The sequence below is a fragment of the Platichthys flesus genome, chromosome 9 (assembly GCF_949316205.1).
Source record: "Platichthys flesus chromosome 9, fPlaFle2.1, whole genome shotgun sequence".
NCBI classification, from domain to species: domain Eukaryota; kingdom Metazoa; phylum Chordata; class Actinopteri; order Pleuronectiformes; family Pleuronectidae; genus Platichthys; species Platichthys flesus.
The window spans coordinates 5,851,584-5,863,163 of NC_084953.1; the positions used below are offsets into that span (position 1 = coordinate 5,851,584).

At 44.0% G+C, this 11,580-nt stretch overlaps 1 protein-coding gene across 1 annotated transcript; it reads left to right on the forward strand.

Annotated features, from left to right (window-relative positions):
* Positions 1–419: 419 nt before the first annotated feature.
* On the forward strand, positions 420–9,077 carry pgm1 (phosphoglucomutase 1). Its single transcript, XM_062395522.1, has 11 exons — positions 420–733; positions 2,761–2,923; positions 3,029–3,172; positions 3,422–3,547; positions 4,587–4,777; positions 5,119–5,273; positions 5,394–5,509; positions 5,609–5,744; positions 6,371–6,554; positions 6,814–6,948; positions 8,586–9,077. Exons 1-11 carry the CDS (start codon positions 488–490, stop codon positions 8,673–8,675), a joined length of 1,686 nt encoding a protein of 561 aa, XP_062251506.1. The 5' UTR covers positions 420–487; the 3' UTR covers positions 8,676–9,077.
* The last annotated feature ends 2,503 nt before the right edge of the window (positions 9,078–11,580 follow it).

An 11,580-nucleotide genomic window follows, 5' to 3' on the forward strand; every position in this document is an offset into this window, starting at 1 on the left:
CTAAACTGCCCTTGTTTAGCTAAATTAGAGGACCTCACATGCAACAGATTGGAATTTACAGATACTGGGCATTCACTATGGCTATAATAGTATTTATGGATTCAAAATTATACATTTTGGAGTTTCAGGGGTAAACAGCCTTCCAGCCCAATCTAGTACAATTGAAGTAACTGGAGACCATTTCTAGGGGGGGTCACTGGAGCCCCCAGTCCATCTAAATCCTGGCTACGGCCCTGTGCAGCATTAGGTCCCACAGTGCAGTATATATATTTCTTAAATACATTTCATGTGATCTTTATAATTAGAAGTTATTGCAATAGATATTATCAATACGAACCCATGTTGTGGTATGTTGATCCACCCTGTCTCCACTTGCCCTTTAAACCGAGGGGGCGGGTCCACCGGGGGGGGGTCGTCTGCTCCGTGTCGGGCCGGATCACCGCGGTTCACTCTGACCGACCAGAGGAGCTCACAGTGCGGGTCAAACATGGTGAAAATAACCACGGTGAAGACCAAGCCGTACGCGGACCAGAAGCCCGGCACCAGCGGCCTGAGGAAGCGGGTGACCGTGTTCCAGCAGAACCAGCACTATGCGGAGAACTTCATCCAGAGCACCATCTCCGTCGTGGAGCCCTCCGAGCGGCAGACGGCCGCCCTGGTGGTGGGAGGGGACGGCCGCTTCTTCATGAAGGAGGCGATCCAGCTCATCGTGCAGATCGCCGCCGCCAACGGGGTCAGTCTACCCGGGGGGGAACACCGTCCACCTCCGGCTTACGTGCGAGTTAGCTTAGACAAACACAACCAGCTAGCTAGCAGGTTAACATCAAGCTAGCCGTCCCATTCATTCATGTCAGAGCCTCACTGAGCATTAAAAAGGATAATTAAACGTTTTTATAACTTCAAAAAATATCTTAATCCACACTTTGATGCTGATGACGTTACAGTAAAGTTAGCTTCTAATATGACACGTTATTAGCATGCTTTTACTTTGCAGAGGTAATAACTTGTAGCTAACTGGACATCAAGCTAACTGACAGGTTTGCTCTCTTAACGTTATATTTGAATACTCGAGCAGCTTCCGGTCTATAAGCCTCCAAATGGGTTGTTTCCAGTGTAATTTCCCAGTTTAGCTTGATGTTCACTGGGTGGATGGAAGTTAATGGCTCTGTAAAGTCATGTCTGGTCACCAATGCTAACGTCAATGTGGCGAAAACACGCAAATAACTCAACAATAATGTGTCTTAAAAGACGCTAACATTACTGGGACGTTATCAGTGTTCAAGCTTGTGTTGTTCCAAGTGTTGTCAAAGCTATAAACATGTGTATTTATTATTTTAACATTAAAAGTGATGCGGTGCATTAAAGTGAAGCTTCCCCTCATTCCTGTGGTTTCGTGGAGAATCAGTGCTGGAGCAAACAGGTCCTTCCTGCCGCTACATGTCTTCATTTGATATTAGAGATATTGTGCAAGATCTCAGCTTGTGCACGTGGAAGGAGACTCGATGGTTGTCGTGAGGGGTTTGCAGCAGTTACAGTGTTTTAGATGACATGTTATCATCACATGTCTGGGTGCTCCTGCACAGTCTCCAGTCTCAGATTGACCTCAGTGACCTTTTGGATAAAGTGCATGAAGAGGAGGAGGGGGGGGGGGTGTCATGTCAAACCTTTACCTTTGACATTTAAACACTGGCCAATGACACAACCTCATCTTTGCATCTTTGATACAGCATTCAAGATTTAGCACCCTTTTCTGGATTGGCTTTGAATGTAAAAAAGACCAAACCTGTGTTTGAGTCGTGCATGAAGGGGAAGCAGGGTTGTGTTGTTTCGTAATAGCTGCAGTGAGATGCCACTGGCTGCTCAGAGGACTCCAGAGGGGAGGGGGGGGGATGTGCAGCCAGTCACGTAGCTCTGCATATGTCTGTAGCAGAAGCTGCACGGGTCAAAAGCATGAATGGGACATACAGTACGTTTCTTAAATATGAAATCCTCCGATGGTGTAATCCCAAAATGCTGCATGCACAATTGCTGCATCTGTGACCCTGTGTCTTGTTCACAGTTACGGCACAGGCAGCAGCTAATGGTTTAGCAGGGGTTCCTCACCGGTGTCACTGGGTTCAAGCTGCTCAAAGCTTTTGGATATTTCTTGCAGTGAGGAAACCGTTTCATTGCCACACGTCCACGTACAGAGGCGTCTCTGTTCATGTTTGCACAGAGCAAACCGCTGCATGTTTAAAAAGGATGGTTCCTGGACTGAGATAGATGTAACATGAAGATACAGTGTGTGTGTGGCGTGTTCTGCAGCAGTGTAAAGGACTAGCATCACGTCCAAAGTGCAGTGACCAGAAAGATGTTTTAATTAAATTGATATTTGGTGTGTGCAGGATTTTCGAAATTGTCTCAAAGTTGTTCCAAAGCATCTCTGACAACTTGCCACAGTTTTAGTTTCTCGCTTCTGATCTGTGTGTCCTCTGTCTCTTCACGTTGTCTCAGACTGACTCAGACATTATGTTTGTTGCAGTGTTGTAACCAAACGATTTGTTGTTGTTGTCATAGCATAGATCTTTCGGAGTCTGGCTGTATAGTTTTTTTTTTTGTCATTATCATGCTTCAGAATACATTTTGAACAAATCCTGGTACCTTCCCAGAGATACATCATGATGGCAGTGCCTGTATCTCAGCTGCCTGTCTCCCACCCTACGTATTTCACTGTGTTGTGGATTAACCCGTTCTCCTGTCTCCCCCATTTCCAACCTGCAGATTAATCGTCTGGTGATCGGTCAGAATGGCATCATGTCCACGCCTGCAGTCTCCTGCGTGATCCGTAAGATCAAGGCAGTCGGGGGCATCATCCTCACGGCCAGCCACAACCCAGGTGGCCCCAATGGAGACTTTGGCATCAAGTACAACATCGCCAGTGGAGGTGAGCGGCGACTACGTTATACTCCCAGTGTTCACAGAAGCTCACAGACCTAAGGTTCCTACTTGAGCACACTATCGCACTCTAACCATCCACCTTTGTCCCCAGGACCTGCTCCAGAGGCCATCACCAACAAAATATTTGAGGTCAGCAAAAGCCTGCAGGAGTATCACATCTGCCCCGAGCTGAAAGTGGATCTGGCTACAATTGGCAAGCAGACATTTGAAGTGGACACTTTCAAACCTTTCACAGGTACACGAGCATGAGAAGCACAGCCCTATCCTTAAATAAAAGATAAACAGTATAATGGCAGTTTACTTATTGTTTTGTTTAAGGTTAAAGCAGGTAGTTGCAAAGTGGTTGCAACATTTCGTCTTCTTTGATAATGAGGGAATAGCATTGTTTTGTGAAAGCTATTAATCGACTGAGTGGTGTGTAATGAAAGTCACTTCACTTCTTCAGATGTCTTGACTGTGTTGTGTTTCCTCTCACTCGTCTCAGTGGAGATCGTGGACTCAGTGGACGCCTATGCTGAGATGCTGAGGGGCATCTTTGACTTTGCCGCACTGAAGGAGCTTCTCTCTGGAGCAAATCACATTAACGTGCGACTGGATGCCATGCATGGAGGTAGGAGCCAGCACGACACAGGCTTTTGATTGTTACAGTGTGAAGGAGTTTTGATAGTTTTGTAATTAAGTACTCTGTAAGATTGTAAGATAGTGTGCAGTCCCTCTAAATCAATTTTTATAAATGTAGTTAGTGTAGTTAGTCTTAATATCCCAGTGGGAAAATAGGTTGAATAATAATATTAATTAAAATAAATACACAAAAGATTAGAGTTAAGAGTTCTTAAAAGTTTTTCGTCTGGACCTTCAGATACAATCAACATCAGATTCATGTCACAATCTTCAACATCAACAGCAGGAGAGCACCAGCACCATGTCTGAATTTCTGTAAGTAGTGCTGGATAACACTTTTTACAACACTATAAAAATGATATCTCTATAGCTTTGTTAGTAAAATAATTATTGTGGCAATAGCTGAACACTATCCAAACAAATTTCTGAAAATGGCAATGCTGAAATGTACTGATGAATGAACTGTTCAAAACTTTATCAGGTTACAATTTCCTTTTTTTTCTACCCAAAAGAAATTGCATTAAAACCTTTAAAAGAATAAAATAACACCTGAGAGGACGGTGACAAAGACAACTGCATATTTATTTTTAAGAAACAGGGAATTCAGAATATATTCAACATAATTATCGAGCTTAAACCAATGATGAAAGAAAAAAAATGTATCTTATATAAATCTATTATTCTATATACTTATAATCTTTGTGGAGTAACGTTATGTTTGTAAATGTAAATATATCAGTTTTGCTATTTGTTTATGGAATGTTGGGAGTTTGAGGTGAATTTTACCGACATTAACTAAATACCAACATTAAACTGAGAACCAGTCGAGGAGGAGACAGGATTGGAAATAAAATTCCATAAGGAGGTTGGACACTTGGATTAATGTCTGATCCAACTGGTATTAAGGTAAAGTTTAATGTGGTGAACTCCAGACGCTGCCGGTCACAGTTAACGTCCTCACTCAGAGTTCCTTTATATCCGTGTGAGGGCGTAACGACTCCTTTTAATGACGCGCTGTCCCCCTCTAGTGGTCGGTCCTTACGTGAAGAAGATCATCTGTGAGGAGCTGGGTTCTCCTGCCAACTCCGCCGTCAACTGCGTCCCCAAGGAGGACTTCGGGGGCCACCACCCCGACCCCAACCTGACCTACGCTGCCGACCTGGTCAACACCATGAAGGGCGGAGAATATGACTTTGGAGCCGCTTTCGATGGTGATGGTGTAAGTCAGCGTCTTCCAGAGGGCGAGATTCTTTATAGCCTGGATTGCAATCTATGATGTCAGCTCATTCGAAATGAATTCAATACGTAAGGGTTACAACAATGTCCTCATTTTGGAAAAATAATCGGCCAACTTTTAATATATAAAAAAATTATACCCGATGTGTCATATCTTTAGAATTCATAATCTAAGAAGAACATTTATGATTTATGAATCTTTTCTAAAATATATCCCATTAACCTTCTGAACTTTTCAGAACTTTTCAGGAGGTTAATTACTGTTCATTTATATAAAATAAATCATGTCTTCTATTTGCGATTGTTCCCCCCCCCCATCTTCAGGACCGTAACATGGTGCTGGGTAAACATGGCTTCTTCGTGAACCCCTCAGACTCGGTGGCTGTCATCGCTGCCAACTTCGCCAGTATCCCTTACTTCCAGAAGACTGGTATCAAAGGACTGGCCCGCAGTATGCCCACCAGTGGAGCCTTGGACAAGTAAAAACCATTAAACATAACAGCTACTCTGAAGTTTGACCTGTCAGATCACTGATGTCCACTTGGTCACAGATGCAAGGTTTTCTTTTGTGGTTTATTTTGTGTGCCAATCTGTTCCAGTGTGGCCAAAGCTCTTAAGATGCAGCTGTACGAGACTCCAACTGGATGGAAGTTCTTTGGGAACCTGATGGATGCCGGCAAACTCTCCCTGTGCGGAGAGGAGAGCTTCGGCACCGGTGAATAAAAGTCATCACATTAGTAAACATGGAACTGTAGTAAGAGAAGGAAGTTCCCCTCACTCACCCCCTTCTCCTCTCTTTCCTCTAACCAACCAGGCTCAGATCATATCCGTGAGAAGGACGGCCTGTGGGCGGTGCTCGCATGGCTGTCGATCTTAGCCACCAGGAAACAGAGCGTGGAAGACATCATGAAGGATCACTGGCAGAAGTTTGGCAGGAACTTCTTCACCAGGTCAGCACTGGTCTATGTAGGATTGTTTATGGAAACTGGGCCTGAGTCCATGAAGAAAAATATTTCAGGTTGCCAGAGATGAAAAGATATTTAATATTTGACTAAGATGATGCAGGGATGCACAGTAGTTTGGTTAAATGGCACTCTGCCATCTAGTGGAAAATAAAAGAAGTACAACTCAGTTGTTCAGGTCGGTTTGAGATGCGGTTGAATTGATTTGCGTTAGCTTGTATTAGTTACAGACATTTCTATTAATAAAGATATAGTGATAAACCTCTCTGTATAATGCAGTACAGTTAGACTGCACCAGAAACTACAGCAAACCAACTTTATCATTTCAAATTTCAATAAAAACAGAAAATGAAGAGAGAATCAGTTGAATTATTTTCCACATTACACCACTTTAGTTTGAGCTAGGTGTACCTAATAAACTGTCCACTAAGTGTAATTGTTTTAAGACTGGCTTGTAGAAGTTTGAAGTTTTCACAGAACAAAAGTTTTTATCTTTTCAAATAAAACTCACAAACTCAAAATCATCCCTCCTACACTTTCAGATTAAACTCAACTTGATTACGTTCTGAGAAAATATGTTTTTGCTTAAACCTGATTTCCACTTCCCATCGCAGGTACGACTACGAGGAGGTCGACTCAGACTCCGCCAACAAGATGATCACGGATCTGGAGACGGCGATGTTCGACCCGTCCTTCGTAGGAAAGAAGTTGTCCTCGGGCGATAAGACTTACGAAGTGGCTGTGTCGGACAACTTCTCCTACACGGACCCTGTCGATGGAAGCGTTTCCAAAAACCAGGTAAGGAACCGACAAGGCAGATTTCATTACCTCAGTTTTCCATCTATCTTTGGATGTAGTCCATAGTCTTCCTCCTGCAGTCGGCCCTCCATAACCCAAACAGTGACTTCATGTTAGAATTGACTCAATACATAATAAAGTCATGTTACCCAGCATGCAGCGGTGTGGCTTACCGTACTTCTTGCACTCCACATGTTTTCCTTTTACTCTGCATTTTTCATTCATCATCGTCTCTCATCCGTCTCTCGCTCTCTCTCAGGGCCTCAGGATCATCTTCTCCGACGGCTCCAGGATTATTTTCCGTCTCAGCGGTACAGGCAGCGCGGGAGCAACCATCAGGCTCTACATTGACAGCTATGAGAAGGACCCCCAGAAGATTTACCAGGACCCACAGGTCAGACCGCTAGTGGAGCGATTCCAGCCAGCTAGATCCAGAGCGAAGGAAAGACTAGACAATGAAGTCATCAGATAGGAAAATAAACATCCACAGGACCAGGAACAGATTTTTCTTTTCTCGTGGAATATTTTCATATGTAGAAAAAAGAAAAGATAACCACCGAGGCACCATCTTTTACAAAACTGGTCAAAGGTCAACTGCTCGTGTCAAAACCGGAATGAGCTTTGAGTGCTCGTTGGCACGAGGCCCCCGAAACCTCCACGCTGAGTGGAATGATCTGTAATGTACCGGACAGCCAGCTTGTGTTGAGTGGAGCGCTCCAGAAACAAGTTCCAGAGGTGGTATTAAACATGAGAGGCGATGGGTTGTTTGGCCAAGTCTTGAGTTATTGCAGCTTATCAGGGCCAGTATGAAGAGAGAGGGGAAAGTTAGCATCAGGGGGAAATACAGAGCGCTAGTTCCAACTAGACACTTCATAAAGTTATCCTGACTGGTGTGGACAGGGAGGGGATGTAGAACAAGAAAGTGAGACAAACTCGGGAAAAAAATGAACAAGAATTCTACTCCAGCCCTTTATCCTCTTCAGAGCTTTAACTCCATGAAGATAAGCAGAAACATATTGTTCCGGGGTCTTAACTTGACAGATAAATGGCTGCAGGGTGAAGGGTTCAGTTGGCCGACTCTGACTTAGTTTGATTTACACTCCCACAGGGTTTTATTTTGATTAGAGCAGGTTTCAGAGGAGAAGGACTGCACAACAACCAAAAGTTATTTTCTGAGTTTATTTTGGTTTGCTCATCTCAGGCTGAGGATCACCACCGGGAAATGATTTCATTCTGGCAGCTCTCTGCTTAGACCAGGACAGTTTATGTTTCTGCTCCACCTCAAGGGAGGTTCCTGATCTGCTCCTTCACGTGATGAAGGGTTTCATTGAAACTATTAATCAGGAGAGATTTTTACTTTAAGTGTAATTGGTTGAGTGTCAAAAATGCTCCCGAAAGGCCACACAACTGACTGGGGTGTGTTAACGGTCACCTGAGCTGCATTAACAATTAGAAAGAGAAATGAACTCAGTGAAGTTGTTTATGTTCCAGCAGTTCTGAGCTTTATTTATTATCTCAGCCACTAAGATAGATTGAAGATTCAGATATTTATTTTGTTCTTTCTATCCATTTATATGTTTTTTTTATCTTATCTCTATCCGTCCCTCTGTGTTTTATTCCTCTGCCTCCTCTACACATATGAAGACTTTGGTCTCATGTAGTTTATAAAAGTCCAAACTGACAAACTAAACCAACAGATGGGCAAAAACATAACCTCCTTTTAAATATACGTATTAATCGTTTGGTTATTTAATCATAACAAATGAATCATTCCTCATTTATCGAAGTTTAGACGAACAGACTTTCTCAAATCACGTTAGATCGAGGGAAGGTGAACTTCTCCTGTCCCTTTAAAATATGTTTCTAGCAATAATATTTTATCTCTGATTACTCTGCATTAAATAATTTGCTCCTGTTGCTGCATGTAGCTCATACTTGGCTGTATTATAATGTTTGGTTATGGAAGATTTGCGAGGACAACCTGAACAGGAAGTGATATTTTGTGTGTGTCTGTGTTATCTCATCGTCCAGGTCATGCTGGCTCCACTCGTAGACATCGCCCTGAAGGTTTCTCAGCTCCGGGAGCGGACTGGACGTACCGGCCCGACTGTGATCACATGATTCCTCAGCAACTGGAGACCTCCACCTTCTTAGGGCGGCGGGGATGAAGCTGTCTTGTCTGAAACTCAAACATCCCGTATTCCAGTATCCTCTGCCATCTTCTAGTGTTAATGTGCGTTCAGACAAGTTCCTAAAAAAAAGGTTTGAGATTAATAACAAATTTAAGGAACATTTTAAGGGGATTTAAAGACTCAAATTTAATCTGTGTTTGTCCCATTGTGTTCATATCTGTCTCTGAACTCTCATACATCAGCAAGTTGGGGCGGTATCACCCCTCTGTCCATACATTTCCCCCGACCGACCCAGTGCCTTCCCTCTCCCTCTGTTCTCCACCACCACCACAACTAAAGCCTTGAGAACTAACTCATCCACCATTAATTAAAGATATTTACGTCAAAATAAGACCTGGGATCATGTTTTAAATCTGCTTTTGCCTCTTTTTGAATGCATGTAAGTAATATTTGGATGTGTGTCACAGGCACACAAAATGCACAGCACACCCGGGTCTCTACCTTTCCTTCAAGAATCCAGCTGGTGCTTGAGTAAGTGTCGGGGGTCTGCAGCCGTAATTGCCTTAGCAGAACCTGGGTTCAGGAAACCGAGCGCTCACAAGAGAGACTGAAACGAGAGAGAGTGGGGTGGTATTAATAATAGCTTCTTTTTCACTTGGGGAAATGACTCTAGATAAATGCAGAGATCCTGGGCCGCGGCGAAGGAGCCAAGTGGCCGTGCGAGCTTCCAGGAGAATAAAGAGCAAAAGCCCAAAGCCTCGCCAAAGACATTCCTGAGGCAAGCGGAGAGGCATAAACCGTTAATTCTCTCACTCCCTCGTAAGTTATCTTGCGTAATTAGAGAGTCGGTATAAGCTTGATTAACGATAAGCATTTAAAAGTGTCAGGAGGTCGGAGGATCCCACTGGCAAGCGGACAGGGAGCTGAACCAGATTTAGATTTGGGGTTTCTTTCGGAAAGGGAACGAGTGAATGGTGTTTTGAGGCAGATTGAACCACTTGAGGCTCCACAGGTGCTGGATCGGTGTCAACTCTCTCCTCATATCTGTGTTTAAATTGGCTACGAATAGGCTAATAGGAGCGTGTGGGTGAAATGAATCAGGTGCACGCTGCGTGTTTCCCTCTGAACTCCAAAAGAGGTGGAAAATTGGGCCTCAATCACAGATGGCACATTTTCCGCCAATTTCCGTCACGCAGGTCGGTGTCATTCCCTCTGACCGCCACAAGCGCCTCGACCTGTTTGCAGGAAGCACGGAAAACACATGGCGAATAGTTGAAGTTCCCCGGACTGGAACTAATTGGCCAATCAAGTTGTATTTTCTCGGCTGATTCTGGAAGCGTTTGATGTGTGACGACGTTGTGTTACAGCTGTCTATTACTGCTATTCTCCGTTTCCTGCGATTAACTCACACAAGTTTTGAGACACGTCATACACACACACACACACACACACACCTGAACCCAAGTACCAGCTAGATCTGGATAAATGGTCCCATTCCTTTTGTCTGTGTTGACTTTAACACGTTGGATCGGGCTTTTAAGGCCCATTTCTCAGCCTTCAAATTCCCAGTCAGCACTATGCAGGATTCATAACGGCCCCAAACAGGTCCCCTCTATTCTCCTGAGATTCACAAAACATTTGTTTCAGGCCCTGTCGGGGTAACACAGTGCAACTCATAATGTGTTCCTCTTGCTGGGCCTGTAATGGCTCCCAGGCTGTATTTGGATTGGCTGTCAGTATGTCAGGTAATCACAATAAGGCTTACATTAAGCCGGCCTGGTCCGCAGCTATTAGATGTCCAAATGGCTTTTTCTCTGGAGCTGGCGCGGAGCCGCGGTTCTTGAGAGCGTCCTGTTCGTGGCTCGCTCGCCAGTCGAGGGCAATGTGGCAGACAAAGACATCATTCTCCAAAGTGCTCGGGAAAAAAAAGGAGCCGGGAAAGCACAAGTGGGTTTCAATCCCCCTCCGGTTCTTATGGTCCCTTCTGTGAACTCGCTCTCGTGCTCAGGAACAATTTTCTGTGTCAATGAAACAGAATTAGAGTCAGAAGAAGTGGATTAAATAATGTTATGCCTTTCTCCATCTCATCCAAAGTGAACAATTCAGTTCCTGCTTTAATTTCACCTCTCAAATGTAAGTGCAGTATCAACACTCCTGTATCTCGTAGCGTCACGTGCACGTGGGAGAAATGTGCACGTCTCAGACTCTGAAACCTCCCTGCTGGAAAAGTTCCTACAAAACTCAAGTGCCAAACATTTTTCGTCCACCAGAACCGATTCATTAACTGGATCTGCACCAACTTGTAGACATTTAAAATTCTCAACACAAAATCCGTGTCTATCTTTTTGCATCAAGATCCCAGAAATTTGAAAAACTTTTGATTAAGATAAAATAAATAAAGTTATGGGAATTTTGTCGATTTAACTTGAACAGGTGGTAAAACCTGCAGTGGGCTCGTGGACTGCTGCACCTCCGTCTACTGAGCTGGCTGCGGGGTCTTCAGCTGGGGACCACCATGCTTGTTTCATCCCTTCATCCCAGAACATGTACTGGTAGCGGGGGTGTGAACACTGACGACAGCTCGTAGCTAACTTATCTCAGCCACAGCCAAAAGCTGGGTACCTCAGCTTCTTCTCTGTAGTATCAGGGTATTTCTTTACTAAAGTAAAACATCTGAATACTTTGTTTACCACATTCACATATTAGTACCTGTAGTATAAGTAGTGGGTTTGAAATTACAATCTCCTACCTGCTCCTTACTTGAGGTTAAGTGACTGTTCTAAGACATCGATGTTTCCTGCACACAAAGACGACTCCCCTTTCTTTTAATGCAGCAGCACCAAAAAGTTGGCGTGACAAGTTGCCTCCACCCTTGTATTTGCTGTACATTAGCA

Bases quoted from the DNA above. Each gene is read 5' to 3' on its own strand.
- pgm1 (XM_062395522.1), top strand. From the start codon at position 488: ATGGTGAAAATAACCACGGTGAAGACCAAGCCGTACGCGGACCAGAAG. The intron at 3,173-3,421 runs GTACACGAGCAT...CACTCGTCTCAG, and splicing joins CACTTTCAAACCTTTCACAG to TGGAGATCGTGGACTCAGTG. The intron at 6,555-6,813 runs GTAAGGAACCGA...GCTCTCTCTCAG, and splicing joins GAAGCGTTTCCAAAAACCAG to GGCCTCAGGATCATCTTCTC.